The 13327-nt window shown below is 40.8% G+C and overlaps 1 protein-coding gene across 5 annotated transcripts in view; it reads right to left on the bottom strand.

Annotated features, from left to right (window-relative positions):
• The window catches only part of ralgps2 (Ral GEF with PH domain and SH3 binding motif 2), a 252065-nt gene that overhangs the window by 148941 nt on the left and 89797 nt on the right, over positions 1–13327 (bottom strand). For all 5 annotated transcript variants that reach the window (XM_078407415.1, XM_078407417.1, XM_078407419.1 and 2 more), the window contains one exon: positions 10252–10335. In XM_078407415.1, the coding sequence (XP_078263541.1) occupies positions 10252–10335 (84 nt within the window). The remainder of the gene's footprint in view (positions 1–10251; positions 10336–13327) is intronic.

Raw genomic sequence — 13327 nt, 5'->3', positions numbered from 1 at the left:
AACAAAAGAGATAAAAGGCAGAATACTTTATTATTGCAAGCTAATTTAACAAGTAGTGTCTCGATCAATAAGGTTCAAAATTAATTTGACTTTAATTCACAACTAAAATTACAAATGGCAAGAGCATCAATGAGTGAGGATTTGCAAAGTAAATCAGGTGCAACACCAAAATCATGTGTTGTGTCACAGCTCTAAGTTGTGTCCATCAAGTCAAGTTTATTTGTCACATGCACATACACGATGTGCAGTGAAATAAAAGTGGCAATGCCTGCGGATTGTGCACAAAAAAGAATTACAGTTACAGCATATAAATAAAAGTTAATACAGAGAAGACAAAATTTAGCCCCTGGAGTTATAAAAGTTAACAGTCCCGATGGCCTGTGGGAAGAAACTCTGTCTCATCCTCTCCGTTTTCACAGCGTGACAGCGGAGGCGCTTGCCTGACCGTAGCATCTGGAACAGTCCGTTGCTGGGGTGGCAGGGTTCCCTCATAATCTTGCTTGCTCTCGATCTACACCTCCTGATGTATAGGTCCTGCAGGGGGACGAGTGTAGTTCCCATGGTGCGTTCTGCCGAACGCACTACTCTCTGCAGGGCCTTCCTGTCCTGGGCAGAGCTGTTCTCAAACCAGACTGTAATGTTGCCAAACAGGATGCTCTCTAGAGCCCCAGAGTAGAAGCAATGAAGGATCCTCAGAGACACTCTGAATTTTCCTCAGCTGTCTAAGGTGGTAAAGGCGCTGCTTTGCCTTACCCACCAGTGCAGCAATGTGCGTTGCCCATGTCAGATCCTCTTTGATGTGGACTCCCAAGTATTTAAAACTGCTCACCTTATCCACAATAGACCCATTTATCTCCAGTGGCGTGTACGTCCTTGGATGTTGAGCCCTTCTAAAGTCCACAATCAGCTCCTTAGTTTTTTTGACATTCAAGAGGAGGCTATTGTCCTGACACCAGAGTGCCAGATCAGCCAACTCCTCCCGGTAGGTCCTCTCATCATTGTCGGAGATCCAGCCCACCACCACAGTGTCATCAGCAAACTTGATGATGGAGTTTGAGCTGAACCTGGCCACACTGTCATGTGTGTACAGGGAGTACAGTAGGGGGCTAAGGACGCATCATCCGTGGACCTGTTCGGACGGTATGCGAACTGTAGTGAGTCCATGTTGCAAGGAAGGAGGGCACAGATGTGCTTCTTCATTAGTCTCTCAAAGCATTTCATGACAACCATTATTCTACAGGTCCCTGATCATCAACTGCTGTGTAATTCCCCTTTGAATTCATTCTTGAAGATTGGTTCCAACATCACCTCAGTTTCACACTTTTCTTTTGGTCAATGATTTAAAGCTTGCTGATTAGCACTTGGTGAGACACGTTTTATTTGTTGTCATCTTGTAAACCCTTGACAAGTTGCCTCTCATTTTCTCTGTATCAGAGTAGTCCTAACTTCTCCAACTTCTCAATTGAAATCTCTCAACTATCCTGATAAATCTCCTCCATGCCCCCAGCATCGTGAAACAGAGTACCCTGAATTTTGTATGGTACACCACTGAAGTCTAAAGAAATGTTGTACATATTTCATTTAAAATTTTCAAATACATTTCTCTCAACTTTCCCAATGATTAATGTCATTTAAAATTGGAGGAAGTGAATACAAAGAAGCAATTCTTTAAATCGGTTGAAGAATAACGCTCTTGATATTTTTAGATGATTTTGTGCTGTTATCTTTTTAATTTTTTGTTTGAAATATCTGGGGACTACAATCATGGTTATGGATTTTAGTATGGCATTTGATAAAGTCTCTCATGGTAGACTGATCCAGAAGATTAAGATGCTTAGGATCTACTAATTGAGGACCTTGACTAAGTCATGGACAAGTATAGGTAGCTGGGATCAAGTGTATTCCTGGAGGAGTTTTGGGAACTGAGTAACAGAACTGAAGGGCCTGTTTCCGCGCTGTATGTCTAAACTAAACTAAATAAAAGAATAGTATCTTGCTTTCATCAGTTGGAGCATTGGTGCAGCTTTATAGGAATTAGCTTAAACTGGAGTAGTGTGTGCAATTATGGTTGCCTTATTATAAGAAGGATGTGCAGGCCTTGAAGTGGTTTCCCCAGAATGCTGCCTATGTTCAAAGGTATAAACTATAAGGAGAAGTTGAAGAAACTTTGATTGGTTTCTCTGGAGTGTCAGAGGTTGTGGGAAAACCTGATAGAAATATATAAAATTACAAGAAGCATAGTTAGAGTAGATGGTCAGAATCCTTTACACAGGGTGGAAATATAAAAGGCTAGAGGGCAAAGGGTAACAAAACCCTGATGGGAGTTATATCCAGGCCTTCAAATAGTAGGCACGATTTAGGGCACAAATTACATCAGGAAATGGAAAAGGCATACAAGAAAGACAATGTTACAGTGGTCATGGGAATTTCAATATGCAAGAAGACTTGGATTGGATCCCAAGAGAAGGAATTTGTACAATGCATACAAGATGTCTCTTAGAGCAGCTTGTGGTCAAGCCCACCTGAGAAAAGACAATTCCAGATTTGGTGTTGTGCAATAAACCAGACTTGATTAGGGAGCTTAAGGTGAAAGGAGGCAATGATTATAATATGATAGAATTCAACTTGCAGTTTGAGAGGTAGAAACTGAAATTGGATGTATATGATTTACTGTTGAGTAAAGATAACTGCAGAAGCATGAGAAAGGAGCTGGCTAAAATTGATTGGAATGATCATGGAGCAGCAATGGCAGGAGTTTCTGGGAGCAATTTGGAAGATGCAGAATCTTCTAAAAGGAGGAAACATACGAAAGGGAGAATGAGGCCACTGTGGCTGACAAAGGAAGTCAAAGATAGCACACAAGTAAAAGAGAAGGAATATAATATGGCAAAGATTAGTGGAAACCTAGAGGATTAGGATGCTTCCTCGTACACCTCCTCCTACTTATCCTTGGACCATGATCCCACAGATGAGCACCAGGCCATATAATCTTAGACCATTTCAGATTTCATCACTTCCGGCTGTCTGCCCTCCAAAGCCTTCAACCTTATCCTTCCCCAGCCCCATACGGCCCGGTTTTATCTTCTCCCCAAAATCCACAAACAGAACTGCCCTGGCAGACCCATTGTTTCTGCTTGTTTCTGTCCCAATGAATTAATTTCCACATACCTCGACTCCATCCTATCCCCCCCGGTCCAATCCCTCCCAACCTATGTCCAAGACACCTCACACGCCCTTCGAATCACCAAAGGATTCCGTTTTCCCGGCCCCCACTCCCTCATCTTTACTATGGATGTTCAGTCACTCTACACCTCCTTCCCCACCAGGATGGTCTTAAAGCCATCTGATTCTTCCTAGACCGCAGAACCAGCTAATTTCCCTCTCCTAACACTCACCTCCGCCGAGCAGAGCTGGTCCTTACCCTTAACAGCTTCTTTGACACCTCCCACTTCCTCCAAATCCAAGGCGTGGCTCTGGGCGCTCGCTTGGGCCCCAGCTATGCTTGCCTCTTTGTAGGATACGTCGAACAATCACTGTTCCAGGCGTACACTGGCCCAATCCCCGAACTTTACCTCTGCTACTTTGACAACTGCATCGGTGCTACCTCCTGCACTCATACAGAACTCACTGACTTCATTAACTTTACTATTAATTTCCATCCTACACTCAAATTCACTTGGACCATCTCCGACATCTCCTGACCGTTTCTTGATCTCACCGTTTCCATCACAGGAGGCAGACTATCAATTGACATCTATTATAAACCCACTGTGTCCCACAGCTATCTAGACTACACTTCTTCCCACCCTGCTTCCTGTAAAGACTCTATCCCCTACACCCAATTCCTCAGTCTACCACGCATCTGCACCCAAGCTGAGGTGTTCCATGCCAGGACATCATGATGTCCTCACTCTTTAGGGAACAGGAGCTCCCCTCTTCCATCATAGACGTCCTCACGAAGGTCTACTCGATATCCCGCAGTTCCGCTCTTGCTCCCGTTCCCCCTTCCCCCAGTCGAAACATGGACAGAGTTCCCCTAGTCCTCACCTTCCACCCCATCAGCCATCGCTTACAGCACATAATCCTCCAACATTTTCGCCACGTTCAATGGGATCCCACCACTAGCCACATCTTCCCATCTCCACCCCTTTCCGCTTTCCATAGAGATCGTTCCCTCTGCAACTCCCTGGTCAACTCTTCCCTTCCCATCCCCAACCAACCTCATCTACTGTATCCACTGTTCCAGGAGTGGATTCCTGTATATCGGCAAGACCAAGCGTGGGCTCGGCGATCGTTTCGCTGAACACTTCTGCTCAGTCCGCCTGAATCTACCTGATCTCCCGGTTGCTGGACACTTTAACTCCCCCTCCCATTCCCACACTGACCTTTCTGTCCTGGTCCTCCCCCACTGTCCGAGTGAGGCCCAGCAAAAATTGGAGGAACGGCACCTCATATTTTGCTTGGGCAGCTTACACCCAGCGGTGTGAACATTAATTTCTCTAACTTCAAGTAACCCTCACTTTCCCTCTCTCTCCATCCCTCCCCCTTCCTAGTTCTCCGACCATTCTTACTGTCTCTGACTACATTTAATCTGTTTGCTTTGTTGTTACCTTCTCCCAGCTAACAATGATCGATTCTATATTTTGCTTGATCTCCATTCCCTTTGCCCTGTTTTCACACATTCACACTTCCTTATCTATCTATCTCCCTCCCCTCTGACGTCAGTCTGAAGAAGGGTCTCGACCCAAAACGTCACCCATTCCTTCTCTCCAGAGATGTTGCTTGTCCCGCAGAGTTATTCCAGCATTTTGTGTCCATCTTTGCCTAATATACATTTGATTCGTGCAAGATCTATTTCATCATATTTCACTTCAAAGAAATCTGAAAACATGCCACTGCAGATGCATGAATCTTGACCAAAAACAATTGCTGGAGCAACTCAGCGGGTTAGGCAATATCTATGGAGGGAAATGGAGAGACGATGTTTCAGGTCAGAACCCTTTTTAGAATGCTGGAGTAAAGGGGAGAAAGTTAGTAGAGGCACGTATGTGTCAAAAACTGTCAAGTGATGTGTGGATACAGGTGAGATGGGGTGATTGGCAGATAGGTGGAGATAGTAACAAAGGCTTGATGTAAAATGGAGACAAAAGGGTGTCAAACAAGAAAGGAAGAGGAGGAGTTAAATGTAAAAGCTGGAGGGATGGAAATGGGGGACGAGAGTAGGGAGGGGTGAAGGAGTAGAAAGGAACAAATTGACAGAGATAATGGGAGAAAGGTGAGTGGGGAGGGGGATGAGAAGGGGGTTGATTTACTTAATATTGAAGAATTCAACATTCATGCCGTTCTGCTGTATGCTACACAAGCGGAAGAGCCAGACTTTCATTTGTGGATCTTCCAACCTTGTCTATTGCATTCAGGGCACTCAATGTATCACCCTCTATATTAGAGAGACCAAGCATAAGCTCGGTAGCCATTTCACTAGATACCTGTGCTCTTTTCACCAAGGCCTGTTGGAGACCAGGTTGCGAGCCATCCCCATCCCACGTTGATCTCCATGTCCTCAGTCTCCTCTACTGCCAAAGTGAGGCCACATGCAAACTGGAAGAACACCTCATATTCCACTCAGCTAGCTTACAAGCCACACCATATACTGTCATAGAGCTTATACATCACAGAAACATGACTTCCCGCCAAAGTCCTTGTCCATGCAGAACAAGTTGGCATTCTGAGCTAGTCTCATTTGCCTGCATCAGGCCCATATACTTCTAAACCCTTCCTGTTCATTTATCTTTCCGTGTCTTTTGAAAGTTGTATTGTATCCAGTTCTTTTTTTTCCCCTTTTTTTTTAAAAAATTGAAAAGCATATGTACAAATAGAAATAAAAGACACATTTGTTACAGAGTTCTTACATAGCTTCAATTTAAAAAATTTTAAAGAGAGAAAATAAAAAATAAAGAAGAAAGGAAAAAACTATAAACTATTGGGAAGAGAGAATAAGAGGATTAAAAAAAAGATATAACTATAAAAATTAAAGGGAGTAGATCCGGGAGACAATAACCACAGTTGTACATCCAACCCTTAACTCAAGTTTCAACTTTTAATTTAAAATTTTTATTTTAGTCCTGTGCCAAACCCATTTACTTTTCTAAAAATTCAATAAATGGAGACCATATTTTAAAAAATAACTCAGGTTTGTCAATTAAGGCAAATCTTATTTTTTCCAGATGCAGGGTCTCTGTCATTTCCGTAGTCCACATTTTAATTGTGGGGGTTATTGTTTTTTTCCAAAATGTAAGTATTAATTTTTTCGCAGTTATTAGACTGTAATCAAGAAAATGTACCTGACTTGTTGTAAAGTTTGTAGTATGTTCTGATAATCCTAATATAATTAATTTTGGATCCATATCCAATTGCTTGTTGATAACTTTAGAAACTATTTTAAAAATCTCCAACCAGAAGTTTTGCATTTTTATACAAGTTACGAAAATATGAGTTAAATTAGCTTCTTGAAATTGACATTTATCACAAATAGGAGAGATACTAGGAAAAATCCTATTTAATTTCGTCTTCGAATAATGTAATCTATGTATTATTTTAAATTGTATTAAGGAATGTCTAATATTTAATGAACATTGGTGTATATGTTGTAAACTTTCATCCCATATATCTTGCATTATGAGTTGATTCAATTCGTCCTCCCATGCTCGTCTATAAGATTCTGATGACGGAATGTCAGTGTCTAGGAGAGTATTATAAATAAAGGATATTAATTTATTTGAATTATAATGTCGATTCAGGCATACATCAAGTGTTTCTGGACCTCTAAACTTATATTCTTGCATGTGTAATTTTACATAGTCTCTAAGTTGTAAATATCTAAAATAATTATTAACATGTAATCCGTACTTCTGCTGTAAATCCTGAAAAGAAAGAAAAGTTCCCTTATGATAAAGATCTCCCACCCTTTTAATTCCATAACTTTTCCATTGAGCAAATCCTCTATCTAAGACAGACGGTTTAAAAGAAGGGTTATTCGCAATAGGAAGGAAAACAGATAATTGACTCAATTTTAAAGTAAGATTTAATTGTTTCCAGGTACGGATAACACTGTGTATAATGGGATTACCTCCATATGTTTTTTTATTTAAATTTATTGGAGCTAAGAGGATCGCACCAATATCAAATGGTAAACAATCCTCTTTCTCCATCTTTAACCAATCCGGTTGTTGATCAGAATCATCCAACCAGCAGGTTATATTTTTAATATTAACCGCCCAATAATAAAATAAGAAGTTAGGTAAGGCAATTCCTCCATTAGTTTTAGACTTACATAGATGTCTTTTATTTATTCTATGAGTCTTGTAGTCCCAAATAAAATTAGTAACAATATACCTTGCTATATACCTAGCTGCTATATCTGGCAGCTCATTCCAGACACAGACCACATTCTGAGCCAAAAGGTTGCCCAAGATCCCTTCTAAATTCTTCCTTTTCACCCCAAGTCTATGCTCTCAAGAACCAGATCTACTACCACGAGAAAACAACGAAGCATTCACTTTATCCATGCACCTCATGACCCAGCACGCCACAATAACGTCCCCCCCCCCCCACCTCAGCAGTGTTGCAGTGCAAATTTTTTAGGTCACTGGTGCCGGAGCGGCCGCTGTTAAATTCCCCGCTAGTTAAAATTTCCCGCTGTTTATTTTGGTTTTTTTTTTTTTACAAAGGTGCCGGAGTGGTGCTCTGGTGAGCTCCGGCAGCACTGTACCCCTGCCCCTCAGCTTTTTACAGCCCATTCAGCCAGTCCCTACAACTCAACCTTGCAAGTCCAAGCAATGTTCTAACATCTTTTCTAGCACCCTGCACCCTTTCCAACCAATGACATCTTTCCACATAACTGAGTGACCTGTTCTGCACATGGTACTTACTCCAAGTGTGGTCTCACTAAAAATTTGTAAAGTTCAATCTTGATGTTCCAACTTTTGTACTCATTAGCATTCACTGTGAAGGCACACGTGTCAAATGCCCTCATCACCTCGTCCACCCAGCTTGCCATCCTTTGAGTCACATTTCATTAACTATTCCTTGACCCACCTTCTAAACTAACCTAGATCTTGTTATAAACAAACATCCTTCCTCAAGTCTCAAGAAAGGTCTCGACCCAAAGCATCCCCTATCCACGTTCTCCAGAGATGCTGCCAGACCTGCTGAGATACAATACAATTGTAATTTGTAAGCTTCCTCATTGTCCGCTATACTACCAAATTTGGTGTCATCTACAAATTTACTAACATCTATATACTAAAACTCTCGTTTGTTTGTTTGTTCCTGAACCACAGCCAAAACGGTACACGATAGCGCAACAATTTTAGGCCCACCTTACTCACCGTCGTTCCTTTGGTGCTAATGGAAGAAGTTTCATTGAAATCGTGTTATATTTTTAAAGTTATTCACATTTTAAAGTTTAAATCTATCTCCTAGGGAGGGAGGGGGGAGGAAGGGAGGGAGGGAGGATAAGGGGGGTTGGAGTTGGGGGAGGGGAGGGGATAACCTCATATTTATCCACATTATACTGCATTTGCCATGCATCTGCCCAGTCACCCAACCTATCCAAGTCACCTGCACCCTCATAGCATCCTCCTCGCAGCGCACACTGCCACCCAGGTTTGTATCATCCGCAAACTTGGAGATGTTCATTTAATTCCTTCATCTAAATAGTTAATATATATTGTAATTAACTGGGGTCTCAGCACTGAGCCTTGCCGCACCCTACTAGTCACTGCCTGCCATTCTGAAACGGACCCGTTAATTTCAACTGTTTGCTTCCTGTCTGCCAACCAGTTCTCTATCCATGTCAATAACCTACCCCCAATACCATGCGTTCTTAATTTTGCACACTAATCTCTTGTGTGGGACCTTGTCAAACGCGTTTTGAAAGTCCAGATACACCACACCCACTGGCTCTCCATTATTCATTCTACTTATTACATTCCCCCCAAAAATCGAGAAAATTAGTCAAGCATGATTTCCCCTTCATAAATGACCGATCATGACCGACTTTGACCGATCATGTCACTGCTTTCCAAATGTGCTGCTATTACATCTTTAATAATTGACTCAAGCATCTTCCCCACTACCGATGTCAGCTCCATTGTTCTTGGATATACTTGTTCAGACCCCAGAGATTGATCTATGTTTGAATGTTTCAAGATGTCCAGGACTACCTTGACTGTAATGCAGACAATCCCCAAGACATCCCCATTAACTGGGAAATTACCCATGAATGTTTAGGCTATCAACAATTATTTCACTTTTCAAATTTTCAGAAACAGTCATGGTGATAATTTAAAGCAACCAAACAGTAAAAAAAAAAAATTGTTGTTCTCACCAATACTTTTATAGACAAAACGGTGCTGATACACATGCCAATTAAAAAAGTAGCTACATTCATCAACATCTTTTTCCGTCAATGTACCTCTTCTGTTTTGATTTTGAGACCAAATTTCTAATTTAATGCACTAATAGCTAAACAAAGTAGAACACTATTTAAAATTCTAAATATATGAAGATTTAGTTTAAAACATTTTAAAGAGTTGCCAGTACACCAATGTCTGCGATCACAAACAAAGCTTATATAAATCCTTGCATTACTCACATGATTAAACCTGTCACTGCTTTCCAAATGTGCTGCTATTACATCTTTAATAATTGACTCAAGCATCTTCCCCACTACCGATGTCAGCTCCATTGTTCTTGGATATACTTGTTCAGACCCCAGAGATTGATCTATGTTTGAATGTTTCAAGATGTCCAGGACTACCTTGACTGTAATGCAGACAATCCCCAAGACATCCCCATTAACTGGGAAATTACCCATGAATGTTTAGGCTATCAACAATTATTTCACTTTTCAAATTTTCAGAAACAGTCATGGCGATAATTTAAAGCAACCAAACAGTAAAAAAAAAAAATTGTTGTTCTCACCAATACTTTTATAGACAAAACGGTGCTGATACACATGCCAATTAAAAAAGTAGCTACATTCATCAACATCTTTTTCCGTCAATGTACCTCTTCTGTTTTGATTTTGAGACCAAATTTCTAATTTAATGCACTAATAGCTAAACAAAGTAGAACACTATTTAAAATTCTAAATATATGAAGATTTAGTTTAAAACATTTTAAAGAGTTGCCAGTACACCAATGTCTGCGATCACAAACAAAGCTTATATAAATCCTTGCATTACTCACATGATTAAACCTTCTAGTAAAGGCTACAACATTTGGTGAGGAACTGTACTTTTCCTTTTTGTTCCAACCACAACTTGACAGCTCCTGTAAGAGAGGGAAGTTGGACATACTTACTAAAATTATCCTGTACAATTAACAAAATGGCTTTTACTCATCACATTCAAAACCCTTAACTGCCAACATTGAATGACATAAAATTTGCTGACTTTTTTTACATGTTGACAATTAGAAAACTGTTTGGTCAATCCTGAATTGCTATCAAGAAACATTTGTCCCATTAAAACTATTGTGACATTAAAAACAGTTTTTTACCTAAACCAGGATTTGCATTTATATGTATTTAAAAAGCCATTTGAACTGGTATATGGATGGGGAAGGTTGAGAGAGATATGGGTCAAACATATGCAAGTGGGACTAGTTTAGATGGGAAATCTTGGTCAGCATGGGCAAGCTTGGCCAAAAGGATGTTTCTGTGTTGTATGACTTTATGACTCTATTAGATAGAAAATAATTACTGCTGAAACAGAACCACCCTGTAAATACATCATGCATTGCAAATGTAACCCGCTTTATCTGTGATCCATTCTCCCACAATCTCTTACTCAATCATGCCTCTCTGACATTCTTGTAGTCAGAGTACAAAGATTTATGTTTAAAATCACCAATATCTTTCACACAGATAAACTCAGGAAATCTGAAAAAACAGAAAGTGTTGGATAGATGCAATCAAAAAGGAGCACGTGGACAGAGACATTCATTTATTCTCTCCAACCATCATGCAACTAATAACATGTTTGATTTCCAACTTTCCCTAATTCTGATGAAAGATCATTGACCTGAAATGGTAACTGTCTGATCTGCTGACTATCTTCTCAATTTTATTTTTATTTCCAACCTCAACTTTTCAAGCAGAAATTGGCTTGGCGACCACTGTACTGGTTTACTCTGTCAAGCTGCTTGTCAACTATTTAAAAATTCTTAACTTCAACTCCTTCATTGCAATACATTTATTCAATCTTTCAATAGCGTGTCATTAGCATGCCAGGGGTGTATTGTCATTTTGTTATCACATGACCTCTTGGTGCAGAAAAAACGGACAGTTCAGTAAGGCTCTAGAACCAAGGATGCTGGAAAATCGGTGTTCAACCTGTACTTTATTCTAGACCTGGTGACAAAGCTCAGCATGCAATGCACCTTCGTTGTGTTTTTTCATTAGTTATGTACCAGGATTTCTTAAGACCCATTTAATTCTAAAGTTCAACACCAATCCTTTTGATTCAAAATGAATTTTGAGAAAGTAGATGATTTCAAGATCCTGAAGTCTTAAAACAGTATCCAAATCGAATCTGTATAACTAGTATAGTTTAGTTTATTATCAGGTGTGCCTGCGTACAGTGAAAAGCTTTTGTTGCGTGCTAACCAGTCAGCGGAAAGACTATACATGATTACAATCGAGCCATCCACAGTATACAGATACATGATAAGGGCATAGCATTTAGTGGAAGATAACGTCCAGTAAAGTCCGATTAAAGATAGTCCGTGGGTCTCCAGTGAGGTAGATAGTTGCTCTCTAGTTGTTGATAGGATGGTTCAATTGCCTGGTAACAGATGAGAAAAAATTGTCCCTGAATCTAGAGATGTGCGTTTTCACACTTCTGTACCTCTTGCTTGATGTAAGAGGGGGGAAGGGGGAGTGACCGGGACAAGACCCATCCTCCATATGCTGGTGGCTTTGCCAAGGCAGCGAAGTGTAATTGGAGTCAATGGAAGGGAGACTGGTTTGTGTGATGGTCTGGGCTGCATCCACAATTCTCTACAATTTCCTGCAGTCTTGCATGGAGCTATTCCCAAACCATGTTGTGATGCATCCCCATAAGATGGGGATCATAAGACGGCGCATCAGTAGACGTTGGTGAGAGTTGTTGGGGACATGCCGAACTTCCTAAGCTTTCTACAGAAGGGTGGTCCAGGACAAGTTGCTGGCGATATTTAGTTCTAGGAAAAAGCTTTCAACCATGTCTACTTCGGTGCCGTCAATACACTCCGGCCTATGAGTACCGCTTTGCTTCCTGAAGACAATCACTTTCTCCTTCATCTTGCTGCCATTGAGAGAAAGGTTGTTGTCTTGACACCAGAATCTTAATCACTTTACTGTAATCCATCTTATCATAATTGTCTGCTCCTCTGTCATTGTTTCCAAAGCTACAACCACTGCCAATAAATACAAGGAAAGGGAACATGGTATCAGGGCTTGTAGACACAAGACACTGCAGATGCTGGTTTACAATAAAAGACACAAAGTCCTGGAGTAATTCAGGTCGCATAGCATCTCTAGAGAACATGGACATTTTGGGATGGGACCCTACTTCAGGCTAGCTCAGTATATATCAGACATCCCCAATTGCCCTTCAGAAGGTGAAGAGACTCTTCCTTGAACTGCTGCAGCTTCCATTTCACATGCAGGTTCCCTACCAAATTACATGCTATCCTGACTTGGTCCTTCAATGTGACTAAACCCTGGGATTTTCACCCAACTCCATTGTGGTAGCACCTTTACCACAAGCAGTGATCCAGATCCAGATACTTTACTGAGCACAACCAAGCAAACCCAGCCCAGATACAAAAAAAACCTGTTTTTATTTAACTGCCTTCATATCCAAGGCAGTTTATAAATTTACCCTTTTTTCTGGTATACATGTGCAGTTTTCAGAAATATATAAATGTTCATTACTGCTCTTGCAGGATTTATTCCCCAGAAATATTGTTATCCCTTTTGCCATTGTAGGAGCCATTTGTGTTGGTGCTGGCTGCTTTAACATATTATATTATTTTGTCGAGATATATCTTGCCGTATTATTTTGGACACTTGGGGGCTGTCTTTAGATGAATACATATATGGGCATAACGGACTGGGAGGAGCCAGAACTAGGTGATATATCTGCAGACACATGGACTGGGAGGAGTTAGATACGGGCAGCTTGGAAGAGATACATAATTATTACCAGACCTGCATCAAGAGCTGTGGGCAGACGGGGAGAACAGAGCAGCCAGAATGCGAAATAAGTAAAGCCACAGG

This window comes from Rhinoraja longicauda, chromosome 11 (genome assembly GCF_053455715.1).
Source record: "Rhinoraja longicauda isolate Sanriku21f chromosome 11, sRhiLon1.1, whole genome shotgun sequence".
NCBI classification, from domain to species: domain Eukaryota; kingdom Metazoa; phylum Chordata; class Chondrichthyes; order Rajiformes; family Arhynchobatidae; genus Rhinoraja; species Rhinoraja longicauda.
The sequence above is the reverse complement of the archived record's forward strand: the minus strand, read 5'-3'. Positions and strand labels throughout refer to the sequence as shown.